At 34.6% G+C, this 15,973-nt stretch overlaps 2 protein-coding genes and 1 non-coding gene across 3 annotated transcripts; 2 read left to right on the forward strand and 1 right to left on the reverse strand.

The window, feature by feature from the left end:
• Positions 1-875: 875 nt before the first annotated feature.
• LOC131178097 (small nucleolar RNA R71) lies at positions 876-982 on the forward strand. Its single transcript, XR_009147230.1, has one exon. It is a non-coding gene; the product is annotated as a small nucleolar RNA R71 (small nucleolar RNA).
• A 2,956-nt stretch (positions 983-3,938) lies between these two features.
• On the forward strand, positions 3,939-10,959 carry LOC110665493 (uncharacterized). Its single transcript, XM_021825651.2, has 9 exons — positions 3,939-4,085; positions 4,429-4,487; positions 5,532-5,697; positions 5,913-6,736; positions 7,086-7,259; positions 7,366-7,482; positions 9,584-9,763; positions 9,854-9,900; positions 10,433-10,959. The coding sequence occupies exons 2-9, from the start codon at positions 4,440-4,442 to the stop codon at positions 10,746-10,748; spliced, it is 1,872 nt and encodes a 623-aa protein (XP_021681343.2). The 5' UTR covers positions 3,939-4,085; positions 4,429-4,439; the 3' UTR covers positions 10,749-10,959.
• A 1,621-nt stretch (positions 10,960-12,580) lies between these two features.
• Positions 12,581-13,136, reverse strand: LOC110665494 (small polypeptide DEVIL 14). The gene has a single exon (XM_021825652.2). The coding sequence runs from the start codon at positions 13,014-13,016 to the stop codon at positions 12,879-12,881; it is 138 nt and encodes a 45-aa protein (XP_021681344.1). The 5' UTR covers positions 13,017-13,136; the 3' UTR covers positions 12,581-12,878.
• Between the last annotated feature and the right edge of the window lie 2,837 nt (positions 13,137-15,973).

The raw sequence follows: 15,973 nt of genomic DNA on the forward strand, positions 1-15,973 counted from the left end.
TGACCAAATTGTCCCTCTCCAATTCGATCCGGTTTGTAAATTATTTAATATTTCTTTTGGATCCTTGACCTAATTATTTGACTGGTTTAACAATTCTTTTTCATGATTTTCTCTTTTTCACTGTGTTCGTAATAGTCCTAAGGACCGCGGTGTCATATTTTACTATTCGAAATTTGAGTTTAAATCGATCTCGCAGTCGTTCCCGAAAAGGTCACCCATCGCTGTGACTCTCGGCTCATTTAACTTCTCATGTTCTGTTTTTCTTATTTACTTAACTAATTGACAATTACTAATTATTTGTGTTCAGAGCTTCTCTAAGTGTGTTAGATGTGGTTCTAATCCCCTTAATTATCCGGACCGACACCAATCACCGGAATAGTGAAATATACCAGGCTATGCAAATAGGGGTATTACAGGTTGATTCCCATAACTCATATTAGGATGATCTCGCCATCTTGGATTATAAGTATTAGAAAAGGAATCATACCTGTGTTGTGGCTGTCCATAATTTCCTACTGCATTAACATGTTGCATCCTCTTGTAATGCAGGACACATGTCAGTAGCATAACCCGAAACCAAACAAATCCCACATACCTTAATAGTTTGCATTTTCCCTACAGCCAATTGCCTCACCAAAGAAGTTAAATCAGAAATATGTTTCTCAAGGTTAGATGTACTTACCTCATTAACCTTCTTAGGTGTGTGATCCATTCTCATTCCAAACAGTTGAGAGTTTGCTGCCATGTTAGCAATCAGCCTTCTTGCTTCATATGGTGTCTTGTCAACCAAAACTCATCCACTAGCAGTATCTATCATATTGCGGTCCATTGGTAAAAGTCCTTTATAGAAATACTAAATCAAGAACTACTCACTTATTTGATGATGGGGACAGCTTGCACACAGTTTCTTAAATCTCTCCTAATACTCATACAAACTCTCTCCATTGTACTGCCGGATGCCACAAATTTCTTTTCTTATGTTGGCAGCACGGGAAGCAGGAAAATACCCCTCCAAAAATATCTGCTTCATCCCATTCCATGAGTTGACAGATCTGGAAGGAAGGTAATACAACCAATCTTTAGCTGCGCCTTCCAGTGAGAAGGGAAAAGCTCAAAGCTTGATTTGATCCTCTGAAACTCCTTGAGGTTTCATGCTAGAACACACAACATGAAATTCTTTTAAATGCTTATGTGGATCCTTACCTACAGGACCATGAAACTTAGGCAACAAATGGATTAGTCCAGATTTCAAATCAAAAGCAACATTTAAAGCAGGGTATTGAATACACAAAGGCTGTTGGTTTAGATTAGAAGCAGTCAACTCTTTCAAAGTCCTAGCAGCCATGGTCTCATTTTTAGAACTTGACTCTGAATCTGAATCCGAACTTAACTCCCTTGGAGATTGGACTCCTTTAGATATACTTGGAATTTGCTTAGCCTGCTTAGCTGATTTTCTCAACTGTTTAACTATTTTTTCTACTTATGGATCAAAGATCAACTCACCAGATTGATAAGTTCTTGTCATAAACAAAAAGAAATCAAAGTAAAAACAGAAAAATGCCTCAAAACCCTAGAAAACGATAGAATTTGGCCTTAAGAGGGTGGAGCCAAAAAAATCTTAAGGATTTATTAGTCTTGATCAAAGCGTCGTTTCCTTCAAAATAGGTATAGACTGCCCTCCAAATTCAACCAAAATTCAAAATGAATAGTAACACCGTAAATTTTTTTTTTCAAAAACCTAAAAATAGCAACACTTTACAAACAAAATTAATAACAGAATATCTAACACCAAAAACACGAAATTCAATAAATTTCAGTCCCTCGCAACGGTGCCAAAATTCTTGATGGGTGTTGAATCTACCAGAAATTAAATTAATTAAAATTACTAATTATGAAATATTTTCTGTAGTAAGTAGTAAATCCAGGTCGAACCCTAGAGACTGAATTATTAAATTCTGTGTACTTCTGTAATGGAAAATGAAAGAAATAAAGATTGGGGGAGGTTTTGTAATACAAAATCAAAAGAAATCAAGAATTCAAGAACTAAATATGAAAATCTCAATTTAAACAAACTTCAGTCCAAGGTAATTCTCATTCCAATGCATTGATTTAATCATAGACAAAAGAAATACAATTTTCTCTTATTGAATACTTAACGTAGATTTACCAAACAGTGAAGTAAACCCCTGACTTCCTTATACTCATCAATTCGAACTCAGCACCCTTATTGACTCTAATTATTAACTGAGTTGGTATTAAATAATCCTCACTAAATTAATAACTGCTTTAAAAAAAGGTAGTAGTTAAGCTGAACAATAATTTATGAAGCATAAATCATTTAATCCACCTTATTATTTCCGTAGGTTATTATCGAAAACTGTGATCATAATTAATAAAATCTAATTGCTACTCATGTTCAATCTTACATAACAATTACGGATTATGAAGATGAACTAGCAATTGATCTCATCAAACAATCAACTAATAGGCATTTTTAGCAAATCATTCAATAGATCAAAGACAAATAAATCAGAAAATAATAGATATTCAAAAAGACATAAATTAAATTAAGAACCTAGTCTCACAAATTAAGCAAAAGAACTTGAATCCCTTGAACTAAAATAAAAACTTAGCCACTCATATTCATGGCTTACAGAAATAAAAATAAAGAAGAAATCTAAAAAGAAGAATGGAGAGGCTGTTGAATCGTCTTAGAGGCATCTGAATTCGATCTCTTGAGTCAACTGCTATCTCTTCTATTTATAATAAATGGACTAAGGTTAGGTTTTTAGAGTCCCTGTCAAAAACTGCAACTGGAGCAAAATCAGGAAACTGACCGTCGACGGATACATGGCCCGTGTATCACTACAAGGCCCAGGGCCGTGTAACTTACTGGAGCTGAGTGGGTTTGTCTTGCATTGGCACAGAGAGTTACACGAGTCTCCAGGATTTACACTGGTCAAATTACACGGCCCGTGTACTTTGTTTCTTCCTCGGTTCTCTGGATTCCTTCTGGCAGAATGTTACACGGGTCTCTAGTTGTGCTTACTCGACCCGTGTACTTTGTATCAACAACGCTTCTCAATCCTTCGACCCTTTCCAAGCTTTCTTCCACACTTCTATGCTCTGGGACTTCACCAAAACCCTGAAAAATATACCAAGAGTTAAAATTCTCCATTTAACATAATTATTTCAACAACTCTCTAAACATATGCCTAATAGATAACTATACTTAACCAACTGAATTAAACGTAAAAACACACTAAAAGCAATAAATATGATGAGAATAAAATTAATAAATTATACACTTATCACTTTACAACAGACGAATGAAAATCACGGAATTCAATCGTCCAAAACAATTGCTAGTTGATTGGGATCTAAGCTAAAAGCTGTAGGTTTCTCTCTCCTCTCTTTCCCCAAAAACACTACCAAATTAAGCATGAGAAGTTGCATTTAAAAGCTTGTAGCAAGAGGAATCCAACACCACCAGAAGCTCGTCGTTTGGATATTGGAATTGCCGGAAACGACACTAGAAAGATTCGGTGGCGTGTTTTCTCTTTCTTCCTCCATTTTACTGTTTTCTAAAGTAAAAAATTCCTTTTAATCCGTAGACTTTTCTAGGCTTTCAAATGGGTCCAAATCCCTCTAAGTTTAGCCCAAATTTCTTTTAATTAATTTTTCTGGTTTCCTTGAATAATAAAATATATTAAAAAAATTTAAATATTATATAGATAGAGAGTAAAATGATAATTTTATTTTAATAATTAAAAATTTATTATACTAGGTCAAATTGAATTTTTTTAATTAAAATTGAATGATATAATTTTAACATTAAAATTAAGTGATTGACACGAAAATAAACAAATAATAGTAGATAGATAAACACCAATTTTACTTAATTGCCCTCGTTGTCCCATTGTTACGATTATTAGTTGCTCAGACATCCTCCTGTCAGCCGACTTATTTTCCCGAGAAACGAACACTACAAATACCAAGTAACATCGTCTCCCCCTCTCTGGTAATTATTCTACGGTTTAGTTTCGACTTCTCACATACTATCGTCTCTCCCTTTAGCACGTTAGGTAAGTGCTAATGTCTCTAATCCCTCCGTTTGATTCCGAGAAAAGTTTACAAAGAAAAAAAAAATATATCCAATTTTTTTTTTTATATATTTTTTGTTATGAAATTGATCTCGGTTTCGAGTGTGCGAAACCTAAAATTCGAGATTATTTTGTTAATTTTACTTTGCGCTATCTTTCTAGCAATGAAGCAGAGCATTATGGTATTCTGACTTTTGAGAATTGTCTATAAAATTAGTATTTTTAATTTATTCGGTTGTAAGATTTTGAGTGATTGGTTTATTTTTTAGAAGACTTTAATTGCCTACTTCACAGGATGTTGAATTCTTTTCTTTTTTAATTGCAGATTACTGCAATATGGGTTTCAAAGCAGTTTATCGAACCTTGATGGAGCTGTTTCCACAGGTGTCCGTCTTACCTTTAAGATTACTTGGCATGTTATTGTAATGAGAATTAATAATATTGAAGTTATCAACCATAGAATGAGAAATTTCTACTGTTGATTTCATTGTGCAGAATGCAAACTGATGAATATATGCAATTCAAATAACCAATAAATGCTGATAGTCAATGAAGTTCCTGAAACAAATAATTCCTGTTTATTCCTCCACACCCCTCCCCCTCCCCTCCCCTTCCTCCTCCTCTTCCCTCTTTGATAGATAGTGTTACAATCTTCTTTAGAGGTATCTGCTGCAAACAAGGGTCTACCTCGTCCATGGGAAATTGTTTTTCATTTTAGCTCAGTAATCATATATATATATATATATATGAGAATATTTAGAAATACGAGTTCTTAATTTTTCCTTTTGTGATTTGATTTACCTGTAATTTTGTAGTTTGAGTAACTTGAGCTGTAATTGCAACTAATAACTAAAGCATAGACTAAAAATTATTATTATTCTTTACATTACTGGCTTTATTTGCAAATTAGGAAAAGGTTTTGAACCTTTTGGGTGATTAACCAACACCCCCACACCCCCCCCCCCCCTCCCCCTCCCTCCCTTTTTTTTTTTTGTGTGTGGTAAGATTTGAAGATGCGGTCAAATAAATTAAATCTATGACTGTTACCTGTCTTGTGAATATTTATTTATGTATGAGAATATTTAGAAATACGGGTTCTTAATTTTTCCTTTTGTGAATTGATTTACCTGTAATCTGGTAGTTTGAGTAACTTGAGCTGTAATTGCCACTAATAACTAAAGCATAGACTAAAAATTATTATTATTCTTTAGATTACTGGCTTTATTTGCAAATTAGGAAAAGGTTTTGAACCTTTTGGGTGATTAACCAACACCCCCACAACACCCACTTTTTTTGTGTGTGGTAAGATTTGAAGATGCAGTCAAATAAATTAAATCTATGACTGTTACCTGTCTTGTGAAGTTTAAGCTCTTTGCTTGCAGTTCTTATTTCTGAGCAAACCATCTCTTTTGGTTCCAATGTGCATAGGTTGACTCACGCATTCTAAAGGCTGTTGCTATTGAGCACCCCAAAGATGTTAGTGGAGCTGCTGAAGTCGTTCTTTCAGAGGTTCTTCCTTTTCTTACACAACAGTCCATGGTTGACAGGCCCCTCCATAGGGACTGCAGTCCAAGTGGGCTATCAGATAGAAGAGGTAAAACTGAAGATAAATTAAGTCCTTTTGGGATGATATGCTACTTATATCATTCAAATTAATATCATAACAATTTTTTTTTTTCAATTTGTGCTTAATCCTTTTTTTTTTCTGTGTAGGTTATGAGAATGGCATTTTATATCGTATGTATTATATGCATGCAATTTAATGATTTCTAGCTTTATGCATTGACTATATTGACTTGTGACATGCAGCTGAAAATGAGGAACAAAAAAATATGGGAAGAATTGTGGCCTCTTCTTTGGAATCAAAATCAATAGCCAAAGAAGTTGTCTGTAAAACTGATCTTACAAGTGCCACACATTATTCTGATTCGACTTATCAAGAAAAGGCACCGAATCCACCTAATTTGTTATATTGCGACAAAAATGTTGACACCAATCATTTCCCAGAAATTAATGGTAATCGGATTCAAGGAAATGTTGGAAGTGAGGAATCCATGTTGTTGGTGAGGTCTCAACATCAAGAAGACAATGTTCAGTCTGACTTGAATATTGAAGGAGAGGAATTAATATTGTTGATTAGGTCTGAACATCAAGACGAAAATGTCCATTCTACCACATGTCAAACTTCCAAAGTCACTTCAACTGCTCTGTCATGTGATGAAAATACTGATCTCCATCAATCAGGTACTGAAACTGTGGTGCCAGCTTCATCATTGGGTAAATGTAAAGACTTTAGCATCCAAGCTGGGCATGAGCAAACTTCCCAAATCATGCCAATTAGTTTGTCACAGGAAAATGGTCGGCATCATAGCGAGTGGAAGGATTTTGATGGCTCTTCAGCTGGTAATTTGGGTAGGCCTCTTAGTGAAAAAGGCCCTCAAGTGGAGTCATGTTTAGAAGGCACTGGTTTGGAAGTGCGAAATTCAGTGATTGAGGAGACGCTAGGTGCTGCTGAAGATGATCTTCAATCAGAACTTTCTGCCACTTCTGGTGGCAGTAAGATCTCGGAGTCCAATCAAGAGATCAAAATCGATTTTCTGGAGGATATTGTTGAAGCCGCTAAAAACAACAAGGTATTATAGTCTAGTTTAGATTGATCACTGTGTAATGACTGATCTATTGCATTAATGACTGATCTATTGCGTAATGACTGATCTATCTGTGTAATGACTGATCTATTGCGTTAATCTGGAAGTAATTAAAGCGTGACTTGACTTGCAATTCCAGTGGTACAATTCATTTTGTTTGCATCAAGTCATTTGTCATATTCAATGGTGAATTGTACTAAACCTATAGATCTATGATTTAGATAACTTCATTCCATCTGTGCAAGATGATGCATGAACAAAGAGATGTTCCTTTTTTTATTATATGTTCCCTATCAATAACAAATAGTGGGTGCTTTGTTGATTGATGATGCAGAAAACTTTGTTTTTAGCAATGGAATCAATTATGAACATGATGAGACAAGTTGAACTTCAGGAGAAAATTGCAGAGCTAGCCAAAGAGGAAGCTGCTAGTGCAGGCCTGGACATTCAAGCCAAGGTGGAGGAACTTAAACAAATGCTGAAACATGCAAAGGAGGCAAATGACATGGTAGAATGGTTGCATAGTGTTTAACCACTGGACATTGATATTATATAGATATAGTGGTTTTTATGAGAGTATAAAAAATTTTGGGCCTTTATCATTGCTTTTGCAGCATGCAGGGGAAGTTTATGGTGAGAAGGCCATTCTATCCACTGAAGCGAGGGAGCTGCAGGCTCGGCTGATCAGCTTGTCGGATGAAAGAGATAAAGCTCTGGCAATTCTTGATGAGGTATTCCATATTCCTTATAATCAAGTGGCTTTTGATGTAATTAGATTAATGTGTTTGGAGACGTGAGTTTGCATCAAATTGTTGTAATGTCCCTGGAATTAGAGCATTGGTGAGGAGATGCTTATCATGTGGGCTAAATGGCTAATATTTGTGGAGTTAATTTTCTTTGTTAATTGGTTACCAAAGCCAAAACAGAATATAAGTAGAGTTCTTGGGTTGTAATTGCATTCATAGAAGATTAATGAATAACTAGTTCTCTCTAAATTCTCTCCCTCTTGCTCTCCCTCTCAATCTCCCTATTTCCTTCCCCTTCTTCCCGTACCCCCGTTTCCTCTCAATCTCTCTCATCCCTTGTCCTCCTTCCTTCCCTCTTTTTGTTTTGACTGGATCATAACGTTTGGTATTAAAGCAGTAGACATGAGATCAATGTTTCCCCTTTTTTGTTTCTTCTTTATCTTTCTTGTAAAGTTTGTTTTCTTCTTCTTCCTCTTCTTTCTTTCTTTTGTATTCTCTGTGGCTGTCATGAACCTATCCCTGCCCAATTACAGCTTTAATTGAAGAATCCATGGCAGAAGACCCAAATTTCCAAATTCTTGGAGAGCAATTGCAGTCTTCTGAATGCAATTTTCAAAATTTTTTACAAGAAATTGGTGAAGGATTAAAGGGCAATACTTACAAGAAGAATCAATGATGTATGGTGGAATTGTTAGAAAGTCAAAACATTTTCTTCATGGAGAACTTCTATGAAACAAAACATGGAAGAAATTTAGGATTTTCTAAGAGAACTCAAATCACTAACTGATTAATTGCAAAAAGATGATGAATGGGAATCAGCACCAACCATTTGTGAACGATACAATCTTGGGGAAATGGCTAATCTTGAAGAAGAAGATCAAGATTCTGATCTCAATGATGATCTAAACTGTTCGTCCATTCAAGATGAATATCTTTCCTCAAAGTGTTTTGATTCTTGGCAAACAAGTCAAATTGATCTGTCAATATACATTTCGAAGGGTAAATATCTCTCACCTACTCTACCAATTAAATTTACTTGGTTACTTGGGAGTGGCTTTTGTTAATAGGTTAATTTTGGATGGGGGGAAAAAATCAATGAAGATGGGAGCAAATTTGTTTAAGTTTTTTGTTCTCTATCAAAGTAAAATGTTTAACGAGATTTTGTTCTTGGTGGGAAAATTTTAAGAAGGAGAAAGATTGTGATTTTGATTTTTTCTGACTCTGAATTTGAGTTAGGTGGCTGTTATTGTGTGCTGGAGTGTTGTTCTTTTCTACTGCTCATAGAAGATCAGTGGGAAATAGTAAGAAGGCAGAGCAAGAAGAACAATTTCCGGGTAAAAAGATTTTGTGTACAGTAGTTGTTTGCGAGAATGTTAAGGTCAGCACATTTGAATTGCAAGTTTGTAAGGATACTCTTCCGGTTGCAATTTTGGGTCGGTGAAATGGAACCAATTGAGGAATATTCTCCATTAGTTTTAAGGGATTTTTTTAGCTAAATTAGAGGAAAGTTTCTAATGAAAAGGTTGGGTTCATCCTTGTGGACAAGGGTGTTCTACAGAGAAGGGTAATGTAATGTCCCTGGGATTAGAGGATTGGTGAGGAGATGCTTATCATGTAAGCTAATAGTTGGAGTTAGTTTTCTTTGGCCCCATTTGGCATTGAGTTTCAAGGTCAACAAAGTTTTTTTTTAAGAAAAAAGAACCATTTTACATGTTGAAAAAAAAAAAAAAAGTTTTGTTATTTTAGCGTAGACTAAAACATGTAAAATTAATTTTAATACACAAAAACTAATATATTTAAGAAATTCGTTTTCTCAACAGCAGTTCTAACAATAATGCCAAACAGACTCTTTGTTAATTGGTTACCGAAGCCAAAACAGAATATAAGTTGTGTTCTTGGATTGTAATTGTATGCACTGAAGACTGATGAATAGTAAGTTCTCTCTACAAATTCTCTCCCTCTCTTCCCAAACTGTACTACATCAAATTTAATGTGTGTGTGTGTGTGTGTGTATACATGTGCATGTTTTCCTCTTGTGATCCATACAAGAAATGCCTTTATATGGTAATAGTCTACATTTACACAGATGCATCAAACCCTGGAAGTACGACTAGCTGCAGCAGAGGAGCTAAGGAGAACTGCTGAGAAGCAGAAGCTGGAAAAAGAAGAATCTGCACGAAATGCTTATGCTGAACAAGAAGCCATCATGGAGAAGGTGGTCCAGGAGTCCAAGTTCCTCCAGGAGGAGGCAGAGGAAAATTTTAGGGTAACAAGAGTTGCTGCAGTTTAAGGTCTCAACCAGGTAAAAGAATGATAATAAGTTGTGACTAATCCTTCTAATTTTGCTTTGCTGCAGCTACGGGAGTTTCTGATGGACCGTGGTCGGGTCGTTGATATATTACAGTAAGTCTTGTCCTAACGTGTTATTAATTAAATTGTATTGTATTGTTCTTTTATTTATGATGAACTATTTTACCTGGTTATTTGGATTGGTCCAATTGTAAGTTTTTTTTTTTTTTTTTTTAATCTTGCAACTCAAGTGGAACCTTCAGTAGAGCAGTGGTTTGCAAAATCCTTGTTGTTCTGGCAGATTATTGGCAGTTACTTGCCTGCTTATAATCATTGGAATTAGATCCAATACACAAAGGATTGAAATTGAGCATGGCTCAGTCTACCTTTATCGTAGATCTATTTCATATAATAAGCTTTTTAGTGCCTTTATATGCTCTTTCTTGCAGTTTAGTTTCTTCTTGTATTAAGCTAGAAGTCACTGTTCAATATTCACCGAGGTTGCCTTTGCAAATTCAGTTTCTTGCTTGCTAATCTGTCTAGTACGTGTGAGTTGAGGAATCTTGGGCAGATGGCGGAAATGAGTTTTTTTTTTTTTGGTTTTCAACACCTATATGAATTATCTTTCTTTTCGTTTTTCTTGCAGAGGAGAAATATCTGTTATTTGTCAGGACGTAAGACTGCTGAAAGAGAGATTTGATGAGGGTGTTCTGTTGAGCAAATCTATTACCTCTAGCCAAACAAGTTGTATCTTAGCCTCATCTGGCTCATCTATTAAAAGCGTGGCATCTGATGGACTGATTCCTGAGCAAGGGAAGATATTTAACAGCCCTAAAGGGAGAAGTCTGGCATCCTCCATTGATACGCAGTCACCCGAGAGCCAACATGAAGAGGAGAGGAATAATCGCAAGGAGCTGTTGGATGATGGGTGGGAATTCTTTGAAAATGACACAGAAATGTGAATCTTAGGTGTTCTATAAATAATGGATATAGAAAGAATAATTTCTAAATGGGTTCCATATTTGGTTGTGTTGGAGATTTTGATTTAGCATTGTATAGGTTAATAATTATTGTTGGAGTTTTTATATTTGCTAATCTCTATTTTTCGATTTTGTTAAATTGACTGATCATATAAATATGCCAATCAATTCATCTAGTGATCTTGACATGTCCCATGGTTGGCTCTTGGCATGGCAAAACGATGTGGGCATGAGGCCTGATGCTCTTAGCATGGTAATTGGAATAAACACTTGGACTTTTCAAAGTGGGTTTATTAATTTTTTAGGTATATTATTTATTTTTTTATATAACTATATATATTTTTCATATCTCTACATTTAAAAAATAATTTTAATTAAAATATATTAAATCTTTTTATTTTCTTAATTATAATTATATTAATATAGTCTATAATATTCAGAGTTTAAATAGTAATTTAAATATGACTTTTTACAAAATTATTTAGGAGTTGAAACCTACATTATAATCAGATTAACCGAATAGAAGATTTGGTTTTTACTTTTTAGGTCTTAGACAGACGCCAAATCGGTACTGCACAGCCTAATGGCCACAATAGGGGCGGTTAGATGCCCATTTCATTGTCTGCCACTTTCACCTATGTGCTCCTGGTTGCCTAATTGCAGACTTAAAAAGAATAAGACACAGAAAGCAATACAGAACCTCCATGAGAATCAGCCATATTAGCACTGTAATGCTTCTTTTTCCCTAGCGATTGCAATTTATCATAGGTAATTAGCTTTCCTTTTTCGTTTTTCGCAGACAAAAGTTCACACACCAAATGCCCCTTTGGCAAGCCGCAAAGTTAAAAAAGGTTCAGATTTTTCAAAATGAAGCACAAAATATGAGAATCCAATGTAGAAAATAAAATAAAATAATAAAAATGAAGTTCATCCCAGAGTCTCATTGCTCTATTTTCGAAGAAAGTAAATTCCAAAATAAAAGAAAGCAAGTAAACCACGTGTGTGTATATATGCATATATATCTTTTTCCTGTCTTTTGTGGAAGACAAGTATATAATTCCTCTCTGTGAACAAAGGATTTTTTTGAATGTCAACCACTCTTAGCTCAAATTCCAACCCATCTCTCTAAGGGGATATATGGTGAACTCGAATACTTGAAGCCTTGTTTTCTCAACACTTCTGACTCTGATATTCATCAATTCAGAGACTCGTTATCATCCCAAGTTAATTTTGTTCAATTCTTTTCCTTTCTCTTTCTTCTCCGGACAGATAATTGAAGTTCTTGGATACATGCCAGAGAGATTTTTTTTTTCTTCTTATCTAGGTTGGAAAACATTAAAGATCAATACTTAAGGTTACAGGCTTGCAGGCTCTCTTTTTCTTCTGTGAATTGTCAAATAAGGCTTCGATTTGAACTGCATTTTCTCAATTTCTCATGCGCCTACTCTGCCTGCAAAGTGCAATGAAATAAGCTGGAAGCCTGGAGCCCTGGAACTCATCCCCAGATATTTTATGTAGCTCAGTTTTTATTTTGTCTAGCAGCTTTAAAAAAAAATTTGAAAAAAAAAATCATCCCAACTGGTCAATGAACCAGTCCAATTTCGTACGTTGTTACTACCCATCAACAGTTGAACATCTATAAATCTGCATCATTCAAGAACTGAATCCCACAGTTCCCCTTGTGGTAGTCAACTCGAATTCTTGGAAGTAGGATAAGGAATTCTATACTTGTTAATAGTGTCAAAAGCTTGTAGATTGCAAGTTCATGATGATTTAAGCTTGAAGAAACGTCAAAAAAAGTTGCAAGAGGTCTGTTTACAGAGTGGAGCAAAAAATGGAAAAATTATCCATCAGATTTGTTTTCTATATTACATGTATTTCACACATAAACAGTACATTCTCTGCTTCTAAACCTAACTTCTCTACCTTGTGTAAGCACATCAAGCGACTCTTAAAAGGAACTCTGCTCTGCCTTATTATTCATCTATACAATTATCCACCCTTCAATTTCAGCATCTAGGCTTTCCATTCCAGTGATAAAGTTAGTGACTTGATCAACCCTCCATTGCCTTGTCTGATGCTTGACCCATCAACAAAAGGGCAGGGCTATGGCTACTCATGCCAACAAAGAAGCATCACAGTACATCTCCATATGATGTAAAGCCTTGTTCTTTGCTCTCTAATTTGCTTTGAACACCTCTGCCATGACCTTAACTTCATGCTCCTCATTGAGAATGCGCTTGCTGCCATGTTCAAGCTTTACTATAGAACTGTAATTAGAGGGTAAGAAGAGTAACTGAATTTTGATCAGGAAGTAGTAGAATTAAATTGAGTTGTGGCTTGAAAGGCTCCTGGAACTTCCAGGGCTTTATATAGGGAGGGATGTTGAGCTGATTAGTTGAAGATATTGAGAAAAAATATGTGGTGGGTGAAGAAAATTGGCCCCCATGGTTGGGCCAATGGGTCAGGGTATAAAGATGACAAAGCAGACCCATTAGCTTGTCCCCCTGCCAAGCCAACTTGATAAGGACCAGTCATCTTCTTCTCCCTATTGAAAGTTATCCTTTGTGTGGCATATGGTTACCTGCATTCATGCATATGCAAATCAGTATAAATGTATGGAGAACTAAAATACTAAATTTGTTCTCTTTGTGGATGCAACTAAAATATATTCCTCCCCAATCAGCCACAAAATCATCATGATTTTTAAGACAAAATTAGAGATTGGCAATGAGACAACAATTATATATGGTGTCCTTAAAATAAATTTGATAATAGGAAAAAAAAATCCATGGCCTCTAATCCATTTATTACTATCCCAACATTCCTTTTAAAAAATTAAATTAAATAAAAGAAAATTTTTTTGAATATGAAAAAAAGGGTGTTCTATTCCTTTTAAAAAATTAAATTAAATAAAAGAAAATTTTTTTGAATATGAAAAAAAGGGTGTTCTTATTTTATAAGTTTATTCTTTAATTTTTTTAACACATGTATATACGAGTTAGTGATGAGAATGGATTGTTGTTAAAATTATGATAATTTTAATAGAGTCTTTATTTCTATATAACCCACATATACGCATACTCCATATTCGATTTGATATGGAATTTGAGGAACTTTGCCCCTCAATATAAAAAATAAAAAGTAAACGAAAGCATTGCATTTAAGTTAATATTTGACTAATTATCATTAATTTAATTTTATTGATGAGGATATGGTTCTTTATTATGCAATGAGCTTCCTTTCACACATGGAAAAATGCTAACCGACGTAATATATTAATTAATATAAGTTGTCATCAATGCCTTTAATCATTAAATATGCCCTTCACTAATGATGGAATATTGGAATTATTAAGTGAAAAATAGATTTTAATGTAAATATTAGGTACTCTTAATTAATCAAATGCTTAGTATAATTACTAATTAATGACCAGACAAAAGGTCGGTTGCACTATGTATAACACCCCCGTTTGCATAGCCTGGTAGATTTCACTGTTCCGGTGACCGGTGTCGGTCCGGACAATTAAGGGGATTAGAACCACACTTAAGACAACTAGATAAACTATAAACACAAATAATTAGTAATGTTCAATTAGTTAAGTATAAACAAGAAAAACAAAACATAAGAAGTTAAACGAGCCGAGAGTCACAGCGATGAGTCATTTTAAACTCAAATTTCGAACTGTAAAAGGTGACGCTGCGGTCCTTAGGACCATTATGAACACAGTGGAAAAGAGAAAATTACGAAAAGATCAAATAATTATGTAAGAAAAATGAAATTATTTGCAAACCGAGATGAAAGGGCAATTTGGTCAATTGACCGACTCGACCTAATCACAAATAAAATTGGAGAAAAGAAAATTTCGGAATCGATAATTAAATTAAAAAACTAATAGAAAAAAAAATAAATAGAAAAAAAAAGAAGAAGATGGAAAAGTCAAAGGTGATGACACATGCATGATGCCATAAGTAATTTAATTAAAATTTTATTTAATTAGAATTATGGTCTTCCTAAGACATATAATAACAAAAAGAAAAGAAAAAAAAATGATTTCTTCTCCCAATTTCAACCTCATTTCCTCTCTCATTTCTCTCATTTCCTTAACCTCCTCCATTGAAGCTCACTAAAAGCTTCTTAAACCCAAGATTTGAGCCATAAAATTTATAAGTTTCTTAATTAAAACTTGTAGTTGAGTCTTGTTAAGAAGATTGGGAAGAGAAAAATTTTAAAAACCTTGAAGAATCAAGAAGTTGGAAAGCTCCAATTGAGGTAAGCTCTCTTCCTTAATTTTGATTGAATTATAAGTATAGAAGTAAGATGAAAGTGGCTAGAAATACATGAAAACATGCAAAATCATGCCTATCTATAACCCTAGGAATTTTGGCCAGCAGCAAACTAATGTTGAAATGGGTAATTTTGATACAAATAATGAAGTGGTTAAGTGTAAGTGAGGGTATGAGTACTAAAAATGCAATTAGAATTCAACAAGTGAGTAAGATGGATGAGTTAGGGTTTTGAATATTAGGGTTTGTGAACCAAAAATGTGAGAAATGAGCAAATGATATCTTTGACCTATTGTGAAGTGAAATAATGGTCAATTATGACCAAATGAATGTGTGGGAATTGTTGGAATGAAAACCAAATTCGTAGGTTTAATGGTCATGCTGCTGGCAGCATGACCAAACCCACTTTGAAGGACCAAAACTCAAATTTTATAAGCCCAATTGATATGCCACCAATTGGAGATGAAAATAGACATAAAATAGCACAATTTTCATTAAGGAACCATGGCCAAAAACTAACTAAAACTTGGTGAACCAATTGACCAAAGTGAAATGAGAGCAGGCTGCCACTGCACCAAACTGACCAAATGAACAGTAACTGTTCATTTGGTCATAATTCGAGCTAGGTAGGTCAAATTGACCTGAAATTTTACCAGCACTTAGATATGATATAGACCTAAAACTTTCATGAAGAACACCAACCCAAATTAGGCCATTAACCCATTCAAATTATTGAGCAAAGTTGAGTTTCCAAACCTGCGATTCTGCAGAATTCTATTTGAGCAGTAATGTTTGAAGGGCTATAACTCTCTCTAGGAAACTCGGATTTAGGTGATTCTTGAATCGATAGAAACCTAAGACATAGTAGAACATTTCGTATGAAGAAAGTTAGACCAAATTATGAACTTAACTTGATCAAAT

The sequence above is a fragment of the Hevea brasiliensis genome, chromosome 2 (assembly GCF_030052815.1).
Source record: "Hevea brasiliensis isolate MT/VB/25A 57/8 chromosome 2, ASM3005281v1, whole genome shotgun sequence".
In the NCBI taxonomy this organism is placed as follows: domain Eukaryota; kingdom Viridiplantae; phylum Streptophyta; class Magnoliopsida; order Malpighiales; family Euphorbiaceae; genus Hevea; species Hevea brasiliensis.